The sequence below is a fragment of the Echeneis naucrates genome, chromosome 15, assembly GCF_900963305.1.
Source record: "Echeneis naucrates chromosome 15, fEcheNa1.1, whole genome shotgun sequence".
In the NCBI taxonomy this organism is placed as follows: Eukaryota; Metazoa; Chordata; class Actinopteri; order Carangiformes; family Echeneidae; genus Echeneis; species Echeneis naucrates.
Window position 1 is genome coordinate 17,558,451 of NC_042525.1, and position 15,103 is coordinate 17,573,553.

The window sequence follows — 15,103 nt, forward strand, 5'->3', positions numbered from 1 at the left end:
GATGTAGCAGCACTTTTTTTGTTTGTTTTTTTTTGAACATTTCCATGACACTTTTCAACACATTTCCATGTTCTAACATTTTAAGCAGTGTTCTCTCTCTACGGTGAGCTTTCATAACATTTAATAAGTTTAATTTTACACATATTTTTTTTTTTAGAAACAATTACTTACAAGTTACATGAAAGAAGTTCAATGAAAGCTACTATTCCGCGATCTAGCACAGGTATGACAGATGATAGCTGTCACTTACCATTGTCCTGTCCTCCTCTCCTCATGCTGATGGAGCCTCTTCAGTACTCGCTCCCCTCGCCTCTCCTCCCTGCGTCTCCTCTGCCTCCTGCAGGCCAGCGCTCTGTAAAACTCCCTCTGTTTCAGCTCCTTCAGTCGCTGCAGGACAGGCGCAGGTTTACATTAGTGGCAGTGGTATTAACAAGAGGAAAAAGAGGCCAAGGCATTAAAACAGTGTTAAAAAGCATGTGTTTATATAAGGTGATCATGTTGTGTGTGTGTGTATTTCTGCAATAATTATAGGGTCTGTCTCTATCTGTGTGTGTGTGTGTGTGTGTGTGTGTGTGTGCGTGTGTGCGAGTGCGTGTGTGTGTGTGAGTTTATAGTATGTGTGCTTACTAACTCAGCCTGTGTCAGCTTTAGTACAGGCCAGACCAGCTTAATTCACTTACTGAGCTCTGTCTGCAAGCTGTCTGCAAGCCGGAGATACTGATACTACATGTGTGTATGTGCGTGTGTGTGTGTGTGTGTGTGTGTGTGCTTGTGAGTAGAACAAATAATAATAACAATAATATACCAGTGGGCTCATATCACAGACAGACAGATGACAACCGACAGACAGTCAGGCGGGCAGACAAACCAACAAATAGATAAACAGACCAAAATAGACAGACAGATAAAGCATTGAGGGACAAAGAGATAGGGAGGAAGACAGATGCTGTGTGTGTGTGTGTGTGTGTATGGGCACTGTAGCCTCAGCATTTCATCGATGGTGTACATACAGGGCGAAAAGTGGACAAAATGGCAGGAAGCTTCACGGACAGGAATGCAATGCAACAACAGCACAAACTGTGATCTTAAAAATAACCATAGAGTTGAATCAACACGTTAATGGTAGGCAAAGCCAACAATAGACATTATGAGCTTATTAAAGAAGCAATAGTTAGAGGTTGGCTGATAATTGTGTGATAACTTGTTTCTTATTATGTCTTATTATGAATGTAAAACGTGTAATGTTAATGTATGAGAAAACCCTTTGCAGTCAGTCCTTGCCTGAAGTTTTTGAACGGCACACACCAGCTTTCTGTCCTCCCTCTCTGTCTTTGCTGCTCTGCCCTGTCAGGCCTTCACTGCAGCAGCTTGTTGTGTTGCATCTGCCTTTATTCTGGTCCTCAGCCAGAAGATTCCTGATCTTTGTGTGTGTGAACTAAACTTTCGTTGGATAGCCTGGCTGATCACGGTAATCCTCAGAAGTCTAATGGTTTCAGTTAATTCATTAATCACTTAATATAATAACAGAAATTGAAAAGCTGACAAGGAAAGAAAATGAAAAGCTTGATACAGCCATACTAAGAAACATATGTACAACGGTTTGATTGTGGACAAAGGTCCATGTAAGCAGGATAACCCACTGCAGTCCATACAATTATCAAGCAATGCACAAATATATTCCCTTGAATATTAAACACTGCAGTGGTGAACTGCTTCGGTGTATAATTTTGTTTGTTTAGATATTCCGAATGTAAAATACCATCCAGTTCATGGACTGATTATGAGACAATGGGCCCTCGGGCACAAACACTTGAGAGGCCCTCCCTCCTACGTAGCAAATTAAATTGCTTTGCCAAATTTAACATAGACTTACAGTAGCATGTGTGCGGCGCTCACTGTGCAGCTGCTTTATGTCGGAACTGATAAACATAAATAATGAACTATGAATATTGGAAGATGCACAGATGCTCATTATTAAGAGAGTCAGATCATCTTGGGTTTTGGCTCAAGCATTCAGTTGACCACTGACATTTAGCTGTAAATGGATCTGACGGAGGGGCTGGTTTAAGGCCCCCCGCGGCTCTTTGGGTTTACTGTGGAGCATCATTTCTACACTCGCAGTTATATGGATGTAGAAACACCTTTAGACATGCCTTCTTCACTTATTAATAGTGTCACATGTGTTGCTGTAAATAGAGTTCGGAGCTAAAATTAAAAGATTATTAACACGGAGAAATAACTGCTCAAATAAAAAATCATTTTTGAATTATAAAAGTTTCTGGGTTTATAAATCCAGTTTTGACTGAGAGTTTGAAATAGACATGCAGTTTGTTGAGCTGTGCTGAGATACTGATGGAGCAGCCACTGCAGCAATAACAACACATTCAATGAAATGAGTAACAGTCAGTCAACAGTCTGAGCAGTGTTTTGCTTTTAGATCGTGCCTCTTATCACATCAGCCACAGCTCGCTTAAGACAACTGGGGTACTACACATGGTCCATTCCATGTGGAAAGCAGTTGGTGTGAGCTTTTTTTTGTTTTTTGTTTTTTTTTGTGAGGCTTATATTTAATAACGTTTGATTAATTGATAATAAGGCATGCTGGTGCTGGTGATTGATATGTGTCACTCAACAGATGGGCCAATGGGAGAATATAACCAGAGATAGTTAATACTCCACTTTATGGGCTAATAGAAAGCCCCCATATCTAGTTTAAGGAAATTCACACTCAACATCCTTTGGGGATAAAGAGCTAAGGTTTGGGGAGTGTAGCGCAGCTAGTATTAAAACGGCTGCCTGTTCCTACACCGTTTATCTGATGTGGATGAAATTGCTGCCTGAGAGTTGTCACTTTAACGTTATTGTTTCCTTCTAGATCCAAACTGCAACAACACAACATAATGTGTCACCTTCCACTTGTGGATCTCACTGTAAAAATTCTATATTCAATTATAAAACATCCAGCATAGGTACACAGCATTACCTCGGCTAAACTGTGAATGGTTGTTTCTCTCTGTTAGGCTCAGTCACATTGCGTGCCGGTGATGTAACTGCAAGGGTCTTCATTTAAAACAAAAAAATTGCCTGTAAACCAGAACATGGGCAACTGAGCTCTGTGTGTGTGTTTGTGCGTGTAGGCTGGAGAATATTACTGCTAGAGAATCCATTTTCTGCAAGTGTTGCAGTCTCAAACAATACGCCCTAAATGCTCTGCATCCTCAGGTAAACCTAATAAGTGTGACACACTGCTAACTGTGAAAAATATTAGGCCTCTTTCATCGCTTGCAAGTGCAAGTGAACAAATTATATTTTCAGCAGGTACACTCCTCCCTGCAGCACCTAGAATTTTGTGAAAACCCATAGAAGTGCAAGTTCTTATAGCCGACCCCCACGTGTATATGAGAACAAACTCTTGAAATTGCAGTGAAAGGCAGATAATGGCAAGAGAATCACAGCGAGAAGTCGCCTGATTACATTTGTTAAAATATACGTATATCGTTGATAGACTGCATTGTATTATGGAATCAATGCAATTGATTTTCACTGATAATGATGCTCTGGATACTGTGCATTGTTATAATTTGGCTTTATTGATAGTTCCATAATTTCCTTGTTTGTGATTTTTTTATTTATTTACTTACATGCATGATACAATAGAATTTTGAGGTTTTATCTCAGAAAAAGATTGTAAATGTTACTACAAAAGAAGTCGCAACTGTTCATATTGATGAAATCACATTCTGTAGCCAGTCACATTAAAAACAGTACGTTAGCTTTCATTCTTTAGAACACAAAACATGATAAAACATGTATTTATTTGTTTGTTATTTTGTTTTTGTTCCATTTGCTCTCCAACAAAAATGATGGTTTGACCCATATAGCAGCTAGCGAACTGTTGTCATGGTTACAATAATAAACAGATAGGACGACCACGAGCAGGAAGACTACCCTTGTCACTATTGTACCTATAACAGTAGTCATGGTTTGGTTATGAAAAAACAAATATTTGGGTTACAATGACTACATCTTAAAAATTAGACAATTTCTGTTGCCATGGTTACAAAAACAATGTGGGTGACTTTGTCAAAAAATCATGGCTAATGGGAACAACATTAACAGTTACTTTAAAATGGAAATCGAACACAATATCCTTTTTCATATGTTGATTTCGACTTTGTTGCTTTATAAACTACATCACCATATTTTTTTTGTTATGCCCCTGTCATCATTACTACAACTAGATGTTGCCTAGCAACAAAGGCTAATTAGAGGTAACAATTGCCTTCTGACAGATGATGGTAATTTCATTACATGATGGAAAATCTAATCTCATTAATGTCAAAATCATGAAGATCCAATGTTGCCATGAAAGAATGTTACTCATTTAAAAGGCCAATTTTGTTACAAACTGATTAAAAAAAACATGCAATGTTTTTGCTTCATGCCTTTCCTCCACAACCCCCTTCAATCCCACATCAACTCCTCCCTATCCCTCAGGAGAGAAGGGGGAAGGGAAGCTTCAAAGTTGGACAACTTGAATAAAAATATAAACAGATATGTGCCAAAATGCAGCGCTCGGGTTTCCTTGTTTAGTGATGACAGAACAAAATCTGTCAGCAGAAGTGCCGCTGTTGCCAAAGCTAGTGGTCATGAGAAAATATTGGGTCTTTGTAATTTTGTTGACCACTTTGTGTTGTTTTGTGTTGTATTGTGTTGTGGCAAAGAGAAACTAGAGTAGCTGTGGGCCTCAGGATGAAATAAATCTGTGCCCTTGGTCTGGAAGGTTTAGGGTTTTGTGTGGCTGGGATAAACCAGAACTTGGGTGCCTTGTTAAGGTGTGACTCACCTGCTTGTGGTGGTGGTCGTAGGAGTTGATGTGGTTGTCATACTGTTGGTGCCTCACGTACTGCTTATCGCACAGCTCGCAGTAGAAACTGGAGTCGCCTTCCTCCTAGATGGAAAGAGAGAGACAGAGAGAGAGATGGATTGAGAGGAAGGAAAGGAAAGAGATGGGCTCAACATGAAAATCCTTTCTCCGCTATTGTGTGTCTTTGTAGTGAGCTTGATTTACTGCACTAGTAACAAACAAATGACTCTTCATTCAATGATGATTTCAAAAATCTTGGAAAGGAGTACTTCTGTTTTAACTCAGGTTGTATGTGTCTGATATCCAAAAAGTTACTTCTATTTCTATTTCTATTACTGATCATTGTTATAACGAGTGCAAGAGAAGTAGATGTGAGATATAAGCTGAGCTACTTATTAATAACAGGATAAAGCTTTGTTGATCCCTCAAACAGGGAAAATTGTTGGTGACTATTGTTAGTTACTATATTTACACCACAGAGGATACCCTTTGGTCCTGTGTGCATTGTTTCTTCATCATCAAGTGGAAATGCAACATTCAGCTGCAACTTCATCAGTACTGATTACATAAATAAGCAATGTGCAGAAAGGTTCATTATCTTTAGGTCAAGAAAATAAGTGTTTCATTAGACAAAAACAGAAAAATACCTCGTGCATCTTCTTTGTATAATTTTGAATCCTGATTTGGTCATAGAGACTCAAAAAAAATGTCTGGGTGTGAGAGGTGGATTACAGACATATCTGGTATAGGTCATAAAATGCATTTATGGGGATATATATTCATCATACTCTAGCTTTTAATTTGTTCCCTGTCAAACTCTGTGCTTTGTGTACAAGCTACCATCACCAGTGGACTGGCGAGCCAACAGGGGACATTTCAAAGGCCCATTGTTGATAGTGCTGTAAATCACACTATAATTATTTCACAAATTCTATTTAGAGTTTCTTTTAATTTGGAGCCCAGAGGGGACCTCCAGGTGTGGGAGTGTTAAAGTTCATACTCAGCATTGCCTCTGAGGCTGGCAGGGATTTTAACAATTCATTCACACACTGCTCTGCTTTTAGCAGGCTTAGGAGAACATGGCAGCAATTTACCTTACTGCTTACTGAAGGAAACAGGTTCCTGAAACACCTTCTGTTGCTTTGTAGTTTGAAGCGCTATTGAAATGCATCAGCAGGAGAATTTTACTAAAGGAAAAGCACTGAGTACATTGTAAAAAATAAATTGATGGAAGCACATCTGACTTCAAACATTTAGTAGAAATTTGAAATTCTTCATTCTTTTCAAAAATAGGAAAACCATTTGTCGATGCATGTAACAAAAAACAAGATCAATGCTTCCACTGCCTGTTCATTGGACCATGATGATTCGACTTCCAGTCCGACTGCGCAAAGGTCTATGCAGACAAAGCGCAGGGCCAATGCAGTGCTGTGTGGGTGTGAATACATTACCCATTCACTCACTCGAAACTTGAATGTTTAGGGTGCTCAACTTCAAAATTCACTAAAGATCAAATCCAAGACCTCAAAACTCCTGAGAATTCATTTTATGACCCAAGATATTTAGCCGCTTCAGGTCCATTTCTATTTTTTGAGAGATTCTGACTCTTTCCTTTGGCTATACTTCAAAGCTCAATGAGCCACACTAGGGATCAAACCTACAACCCTAAAGCTTCCAACCAGTCCACTAAATGTCTGAACTCACAGCCCACGAGTCTTTCTCCTGGATGCAACACTTCAAAGTGCAACAAAGTACCTGAGGGGTGAGACACACGACCTCAACACTCAATGCTCCTTACTTTCCACGTAGCCATCACGACAGGCCCTATACACCCACTAGAAGAGAGACAACATCTCAAGACCTGGTACTTACTTAGCTCAGAAACTTTGAGTTTGTAGATTCAATCTTCAGGTAACATCTTGCTATTTTATGAACCACTTTGAAAGGTGGAAAACAACTTTCTCAAGGAGTCAGAGGCCTATTCAAGTCAAAAAAATATGGTCTTCGAGTGGATCCGGATGTTTTTGGATCATTCCAGCTTTGATGTCTTGGGTTCTTTAAACACTACACAGGATTTCAAAATCCAGTCAATACCTGAGGTAAACCCTTGGTCGTGTACCTTCATACAATTGTCTCCCAGTTCCTTTAGTCGCATGGCACATTTGTTTGTGATCGCCACCAGTCGCCGCATTCTGTTTTTAGTACCAAAACCAATCTTGCTAAACATTACAATACCAATTTTGGTTGGCATAGTTCACCGGTCTGCTGTTGGTAGAAATGTATGTGTGTGTGCCTTTGTGTGGTTTGTCATGTGGAGTGATGCTGTCTCTATTGCTTCCGATGCCTAATGGGCCTTTCAATCACAACTATTGATCAGCAATCTGAGTGTCTGACTGAACACACAGACAGATACACATATACGTACACAAAGACACACAGATACACACACACATCTGTACACCCTTATATTTGGATAGCTTTTAAGATCGAGCGTTACGCCCACAAAGTTATTCAGAGATGTAGAAATACTGGATTTTACCTTCAGGCTTTTACACAGAGACATGATGACATATCAACAAACACACATACACACACACACACACACACACACACACACACTCACACACCATCTCTATTAATGGGAGATTGATTAATCTTTAAAAGTAGGGAACATTCAATCTGTGACATGACCTTCAGTAGAGGCCTGGGCCTCAGTACGTGTATGTGTGTGTGCACATCACACAGTTGGAAAATACCAACTTCTCTCTTCAAATTTGCAACAGAGAGGCTTCCTGAACTCTGCAGCTAAGAGACAGACCAGGGGGGAGCGGAGGGAGGCCCGAGACAGATAGTCAAACAGTGAGCGAGCCAGACTAAAAATGAGACAGAGGACAGATGGAGACAAACAGAAAGACAGTGACAAAAGCAGAGGGGCAATGCAGACAACCTTGTTTAGGCCCCCACGGTCCCTGAGCAGCCACCATCCCCTGGCCATTACCGCAGGGATCTTTTCCTTCAGTCAGCATTAGCTCGTCAGTCAAGTGATTACCGCTGCTACCATAATTCCATTAAGTAACGAATTTATGTTACATTATTCTATTACAGAACAAAACTTTACATTTGCATTATTTAATCAAAGACAGCATTGGTTTGCATTATGTCATTAAAGATGTCGTTGGGTTGCATTAGCCTACTGAGGATGGGTTTTGATGTCCATTAAACAAGGCTTGCTGGATAGCTTGGAAATTGCTGTTTGGCAAACTCAAATTAAAGCACATTACAACTTACAAATGTTTCTGTGCTGTGTGTTGCAACAAAACAGACATATCGTCCTGTTGCCGTGCTTCAATTCTATTCTTTTTTATTATTATTATTTCTAACTTCAGCTGAGGGAGGGTTTTGGTGATATTGTCTGACCCATAGAATGAATAAATTTTTAAAAAACCTCTGATGCGCAGCTGTGACCATCACCCCTCCCAAGTCCAGATGGCATCTTGCAAGCTCAGGTTTTACCACAAGATATTAGTCTCGAAAACATCTGTTGGGAAACGTGAATATTTTTTCATGATGTGTCACTACGTCTCATTTACTGTGTAAACAACAATTTTAAAGCTCTGGTTTAAACAATTTTCCAGCATTTTAAAAAGTAGTTAAAACAACAGTAAATTGACAAAATAAAATATTTGATAATCAATCAGTTAAATGTTTTGTTATTTATTAAATTAAACTGGCAACACTTATTTTTTCCTGTTCCCCAAATGTGAGAATCAGCTTTTTTACTTTTATATACAGCACAGGCCAAATGTTTGGGCACACGTTTTCATTCAAATGAGTAGGACAGTGTGTCCAAACTTTTGGCCTGTACTGTATTTGTTAATATATTTTTGTTTTGTCACAATTCTATGAATTGACTCTTAAGCTATTTATTATAATATAACAGAACTTGTCAAATCAGCTTCTATATGATATTCTTTTAATCTGCTCTCAGTCAGTGTTAGGAAACATATATGTTAGTGTGAAGGACCATTTACATTGAGCTATTTGGAGATATTTCCGATAGTGACAGAAATGGTGTTAAATTTTGTCTGAACGTCAGTAACTGATTGCGTTGTGATGAGGCATGTCCGCTGAAGGGTCAGACAAAAACTTGATAAAAATGTCTATCTACATACTGGCTGTGGTTAGTCATTAGTGTTAGGAAAGTACAGTTTCAGTAAAAAGCAACAATCCATGACAACAGACCAGACAATCAGTAAACACCCTCCTTTTCCTTGTTGGTTTTCTACATTTTCAAAAAAGGTGACACCAATGGATGACCCAAGCCAGTGATGTCTGATTTACATGGTAGAACTCGGAGTGAGTGAAACACCTCAAACTGATACTGCAGAGTTTGACACAGATTGCAAACCAGGATGTTATAAGATTCATTTTCCACGGTGTGTGACATATAGAGAACGAGTCACATAGCCAAGCTTCAAAACTCATTTGACAATTACTTTCTGCACAGCTTCCACTGACACACTAAACCAATGTAATCTTGACAGACTCAGGTAAATGCAAGTCTTATTGAAAGGTAAGAACACTGTAAAATACCTCAAACATATTTGACGACTACTAGAATGCAGAATAACTGACGTACAATTGATTTACAAGATGTTTATGTCTAATACATATTTACATTCACTGTACTGGTTCACTCCCAAAGCGAGAACGACCCAACTCTTTAGCTGCCAGACTCAACTTTTTTTCACCATCTTTGTTGTTTTTTGATTGAGTGTCTGGTGTTGGGTACGCATTGGTAATTACTCACAAGAAACTAGAATGCTGCTAGAATCCATGTTTAACCATGTTTAACCAAGACAGTGAGCTCAAAGAGGATAAAACCTGTTTACAGCTTCAGAGTGTTTTGTGTTTGGGGACAGTTAACCTCTAATTAGCAGAGTTAGGAACTTCTTTTGGACTTTGCTGCTTTGTGTTTTTAGTCGTGACTGAAGAACAAAATATGATAAAAGCTGCAAATTATCTACATTTCATGATGTCTCATCCAACTCTTAAAATGTATTCCTCTCGCTGAAACGAAGCTGTAGGCTGTAACTAATTTGATTTTTGATGTCTTATAACTGGCTTGATGAGTCTGAAGTGCAAAGACTTGTGAAGTGAAGCTCCACTGCGCCTTTTTTTTTTTTTTTTCCCCAACCTCACGTGCTTGGTGAGCAGCTTTTGTAAATGACTTTTTTACTGAGAGATCTCTTTTTCTCTGTTCCCCTCAGGGTTATGTTCTTTCTTCAAGCTTGTACTTTCCTAACACTAATGACTAACCACAGCCAGTATGTAGATAGACATTTTTATCAAGTTTAGGGGTCAAGCTAGGTCATTTTTAATCTTTTTCAGATGACTGAAAATTGACATGGCCTTTATGTTGAACACGTTATGCCCCAGTGGTGGGGGAAATTCATCACTGTGTTGCTTCAGAAACTAAGGACAAGGTCAGAACCCTCTCCTGAAGCCTACTTGGTTAAAATGAAAGAAAACTGAATGTTTGGTGGAACCCTAACCCTCTTAAAATGGCCACCACATACTTTTGAGCATCTTGAATTGTAGCATGGCTCAACAGCATTTAGCAATAAAAACGCATCAGAGAGCTTGTTGAAGAGTAGCCAAGAGGGTTAGTGCTTTTCAGCAGGAACACCTGAATCAACCTTAGGGGAGCATATGGCGAGGAACACTGATGATGCAAGCAGGAGCTGAGTGAGCCCTCCGGATAACATCTCATTTAAAGCATTCAAGAAGCGGGGCTCAGTCAGATAACATCCATGCAGTGGTTCTCCCCCGCATCACCTATGGACTGATGATCAGAAGCCAGTCTAACATAAACTCGAATACTTACACAAATGAGCACTCTAAACTTTTAACAAGAACCCACTCAGTTTTCATCTTTGCCATATTCCACAGAAGCATAATCTTCTTAGCTGGGCAAATCTCATCAAATACAAAAATGTCTTCCTCTTTTATAAGATTAAGCACAGTTTAGCTCCTCCTCCTCTGTGCGGCTTCATCAGCTTCAAATCTACTCCCAACAGAGCCAACAGAGGTGCACCTAGGGGTGTGGTGGGCGACGTGCGGCACAATCCCACACAGTAAAACTGCAACCAGCTAGACTTTGCCTTTTCCTTCAGAAGAAAACATTAATGGCATTCAGTGCCACAGTGAGAGTCCCCATTCCATTACTGATTTCAGTACAACTTCTATAAAAGGCTTATTAGACAACATTAACCCTGACACTGTTTTAGCCACCTTTCATTCTATTGTCATTCAGCTGATCTGCTTTTGTCATGTCTGTGATTATTGCAAATATTGTTTATTCTTATTAATTTACTATGATGGATCACCAGTGAGAACTGGCCGCTTGGATATCTGAGGAACACTGACAAAAATGAAACAGATTTCAGGAAACCAAATCCTGCAAGTTTAAATGGCGGGTCCAGGTGGTCAGGGCTCCGGGGATAGCTGACTACCTTTGACTTCACCTTTAAATTTTGGTGAAATTTTTTCAGCAAAACCTCAAATGTGTGATTTTACAGTGAGTTTTTCATTTTGACATACTGTATTAACACATTGGAGCGAGACCACATGAGGGTCATGTTGTTTTTAATTCTGCTTGCGAACACTTTCCTTATAATAACTACTTTTTACTGTTTCCTGCTGCACCAAAGGCAACAATAATATTCAGGGAGAAGCATGGCGTAAATAATTTCTCATAAGTCTGGTTTTTATTTGGCCTATCAACATAATATAAAAACTGTCATAGTCCAAACTTTTGATACAAGTTGAAATGGATGCTCAACAACGCTGCATCTTGCTGCCAAATCATCTCAAATCATTCTTGTGAATGATGAATGAATCACCCATATGAAAATGTGTCATATCTCACTTGTATATGGAAACCTAAAATGAAACAGCATTGAGCAAGTTACTTTAAAAAAGTAATTAGTTTCAGTTGCTAGTTACTTCTCCCAAAAAATAACTATTGTTTTACTTTCAAGCAATATTTTTAAATGCTCAAATGTGTCTGAATGTGGAGCCCCCCTCCACCCCGCTTTAATGGAACTTAAAATACATGTGCAATTTCATTTCAAAGATGTCAAGATGTGAATTACTTGACACCGACGTGGAGAGGCACTATTGTCCAGGGCATAATCATTTCACCATTCCATTCGTTCCTTTCATTTCTTGGAGGGAAAAGTAATGGCTATACTTCCGTTTAGAGAAGGCTACTTTTGGATCATTTGGGCTCGCCATTCCTTTTTCTCGTTGGCTGACTTACTTGTGTCGTTCGTTGTATGTCCAACTGTGCGTGCTTTCGGATTTCTGTAAACAACACCCGCCCAACTCTACCTCTGATTGGCTCACCATGAAATTTTACTCTACCTCAGCCAGTCATCATCATTTATGCAATTGTCTTGTGCCCGCTAACCAAAGAAGAACAGTAGGAAAAGGCTTTGCTTCTGGGCTCAGAGATCTAGTTGGTCTGATGGAAAAAACAGATTCAGTTATACTAGCGCGGCGCATTTTTTGGCAGTAACAGTAACGGCATTATAAAGATGGGAAGAATAATCAATTAGATTACTCGTTACTGAAAAAAGTATCGCCGTTCTTCCCATCACTGCTTATAAATAGCCAATGTAAAGATTCACAGCTGTTTACTTATCAGCCTGCCCAGCACTTTAGTCACCATTGTATTTACAGAACAAGAAGTGATCACGCTCTCTGAGCAGCCCTACTTCTAAGGGAAGATAGAATACTTCACTGACTCAGTTTTGGAAAGTCACGTGATAGTTCAGGCAGGCATGTTAGCCTGTTAGCATGCTGACTGCAGTACATGAAACAAGGTGACAGCCACAAGATTTGGAACTTTTCTTCTCTACTTGTAATTCAACAGCTGTTAATGCTAATGCTGGTCAAAAGCAAAAACTTACAAATAGCTGATTTAATGTGAATAATCAACTGGGAAAATTTGCTGGTGTTGGCTATCAGTTCAGATTTTTTTTTTTTTTTTTTTGCTTTATTCACCTTTAGTTTCTACTTGTGCAGATATTGTGGAGACAAGATCTTTTATAATGTTGTCACAAATTATTATTTGGGTGTATCAATCCAAACCAACGCCAATGTGTAAAAAATAGAACAAGGCAGTTAAGGAAATACAGTGTTATATTGAGTATAGCGGTTTATGCCAGGATCAGACTTTGTGTGTTGCCTTCTCTCACTAAATTTGACAACTTCAGTGAACTATTCTACTTATGGAGTGAAGTAGAACAGAAATCAGGGGGAGTGATGAAGTCAGTCCATTGCAGTTGAATTTTGAGCCACATTTCATCAGTTTCAACACGTAGCCTACTGACTTGCTCAAAGAAGTCAAATCAAGGCTTTATGACTCATTGTCTGACATACTAACAAACCTAAAGTGTTTCCTCAAGTCCGATCTTGACATGTTTTGATTAACACAAGGTCATATCAAGGTAAAAACAAAAACAAGGCAGCCACAGAGTTCAGGTCAGGTGAGAAAGAAACTGTAAATTGCCCTTTAAAATATGAATGTGTTTGTCGGGGCAAAGGAAGGGTATCGAGGATGAGCTGACCTGAAAAAGAAGCACAGTTAAACTGACTGCTGCATTCAAATGTGCCAACACAACTTTGTATCACTGTTCTACTTTGTCTGGGTTATGTAGCAATCTCTGCTAACTTTGTTTGAAAAGTGAAAATTTGTTACATGTGTTGGTTTCATAGTTATAATCATGTTACAATTATGACTTTCACATTCCTGTTTGAACCAAATGTAGCTCTGTTTTAACTTCTTCTGATCTGCAAATGAAGTAACAGTGATATTGCTGTTGATCAGTGGTTGCTGTGGGCTGTGTGACCTGTTGATGTTGTAGCCATTACCTGGTTCCTGTCAAGGGTCAATCAAAGTTCAAAATGACGTACTCTCCCATTGAGATAATTGGGTTAACTTGTTCTAATTAACCAGGCATTGAACACTGGACTAAACTGAGGACATCATGTGAACAAACAATCTAAGAAACGCAGCCTGGAAAACTCTTGACTCATCAAGAATTCAAATTTGATTTTGCAAAGAGGCCTTGAGGGAAGGCATAGCTGGATGTCCATCGTCAATCTTGGGATGTACAGGCCTGTTAGAAGAGGGTAGGACTTTTGAACTTTTAAACTCATCATCTGGGTTATGTAAACTGTTCTTTGGCCATTCTCTTGTCAAAGAGAGTAAGGGCCGTCAGTTTAAATATGTTGCTCCAAATCTTGCCCATGCTCATCGTGTTTATACAATTCAACGTGTAAAATATGCATACAATTCTGCATTTAAAATCTTAAGCCAGAGGCACTGCCATATGTTTGATCTCTCTCATCTTTAGGCTTCAGTCCCCATTCACACACAACAGCTTCCCTTCTGTGTGATACTGTCTGATAAGTCCAGTGTGTGTCTGAAGACGCATTGGTCCGACAAATGTGTTCTAAAATGATGAGCTTTCGCCTTCACAGAGCTGGGAGAATAAACCCAACTCCCCCCTGACCTCTTATATGCTTTGTTTCATGTTTCATACACCTTTGGTGCTGGACCTCAGCACAAATTGGGACAAATTTTGTTTTGTAAAAAAACATCTTTGCAGTGGGTGTAAAAAAGTATAAGACTGATATATTTGTTACTGTTTTTAAGTTTGTCATCACGTCATCATGCTGATTCTATAAATTTGCTGGCTATACTTGATAACCACTTTAGCATCTCTCCTTAGCTCCTGTTGCTTAGTCCAATCAAGAACATGTGATTTACAGCATGTTTAAGAACTATATAGCACATTCATGCTTTGTTAAAACAATTGGAGGAATGCAGCCCAGTTCTATTTAAAATCTGCTGTTCCCTTTGAATAACAGATAAGCAGAAATGTAGGCTGCTTTTTGTTCTTTATTGCGTATTTGTATAGTTTCATTAACAAGTTAAAGCACATGTAAACAAATTATGTGTTCTATTTAACTCGGCTCAAATTATTTTTCTTAATTACTAAGCGAAGGCATTAGGCTTTGTTTACATTGACCTGCCAGCATGCTGTCTTTGCATCACTTTGGCATTGGTTTGTTCAATTCCCTAAATCTCTTTGATATTAATAATATTATATAAGAGGGTTTCCATCTGACATTAGAGAAACTGCTCTTTCAGCTGTTCATGAA

General features: G+C 39.0%; 1 protein-coding gene across 1 annotated transcript in view; it reads right to left on the reverse strand.

The window, feature by feature from the left end:
• Window positions 1-15,103, reverse strand: part of LOC115055815 (uncharacterized) — a 73,695-nt gene that overhangs the window by 21,778 nt on the left and 36,814 nt on the right. Inside the window, exons 2-3 of the mRNA XM_029521842.1 lie at window positions 4,847-4,951; window positions 251-387 (exon numbers count right to left, since the gene is read on the reverse strand). Coding sequence (XP_029377702.1) covers window positions 251-387; window positions 4,847-4,951 — 242 coding nt within the window. The remainder of the gene's footprint in view (window positions 1-250; window positions 388-4,846; window positions 4,952-15,103) is intronic.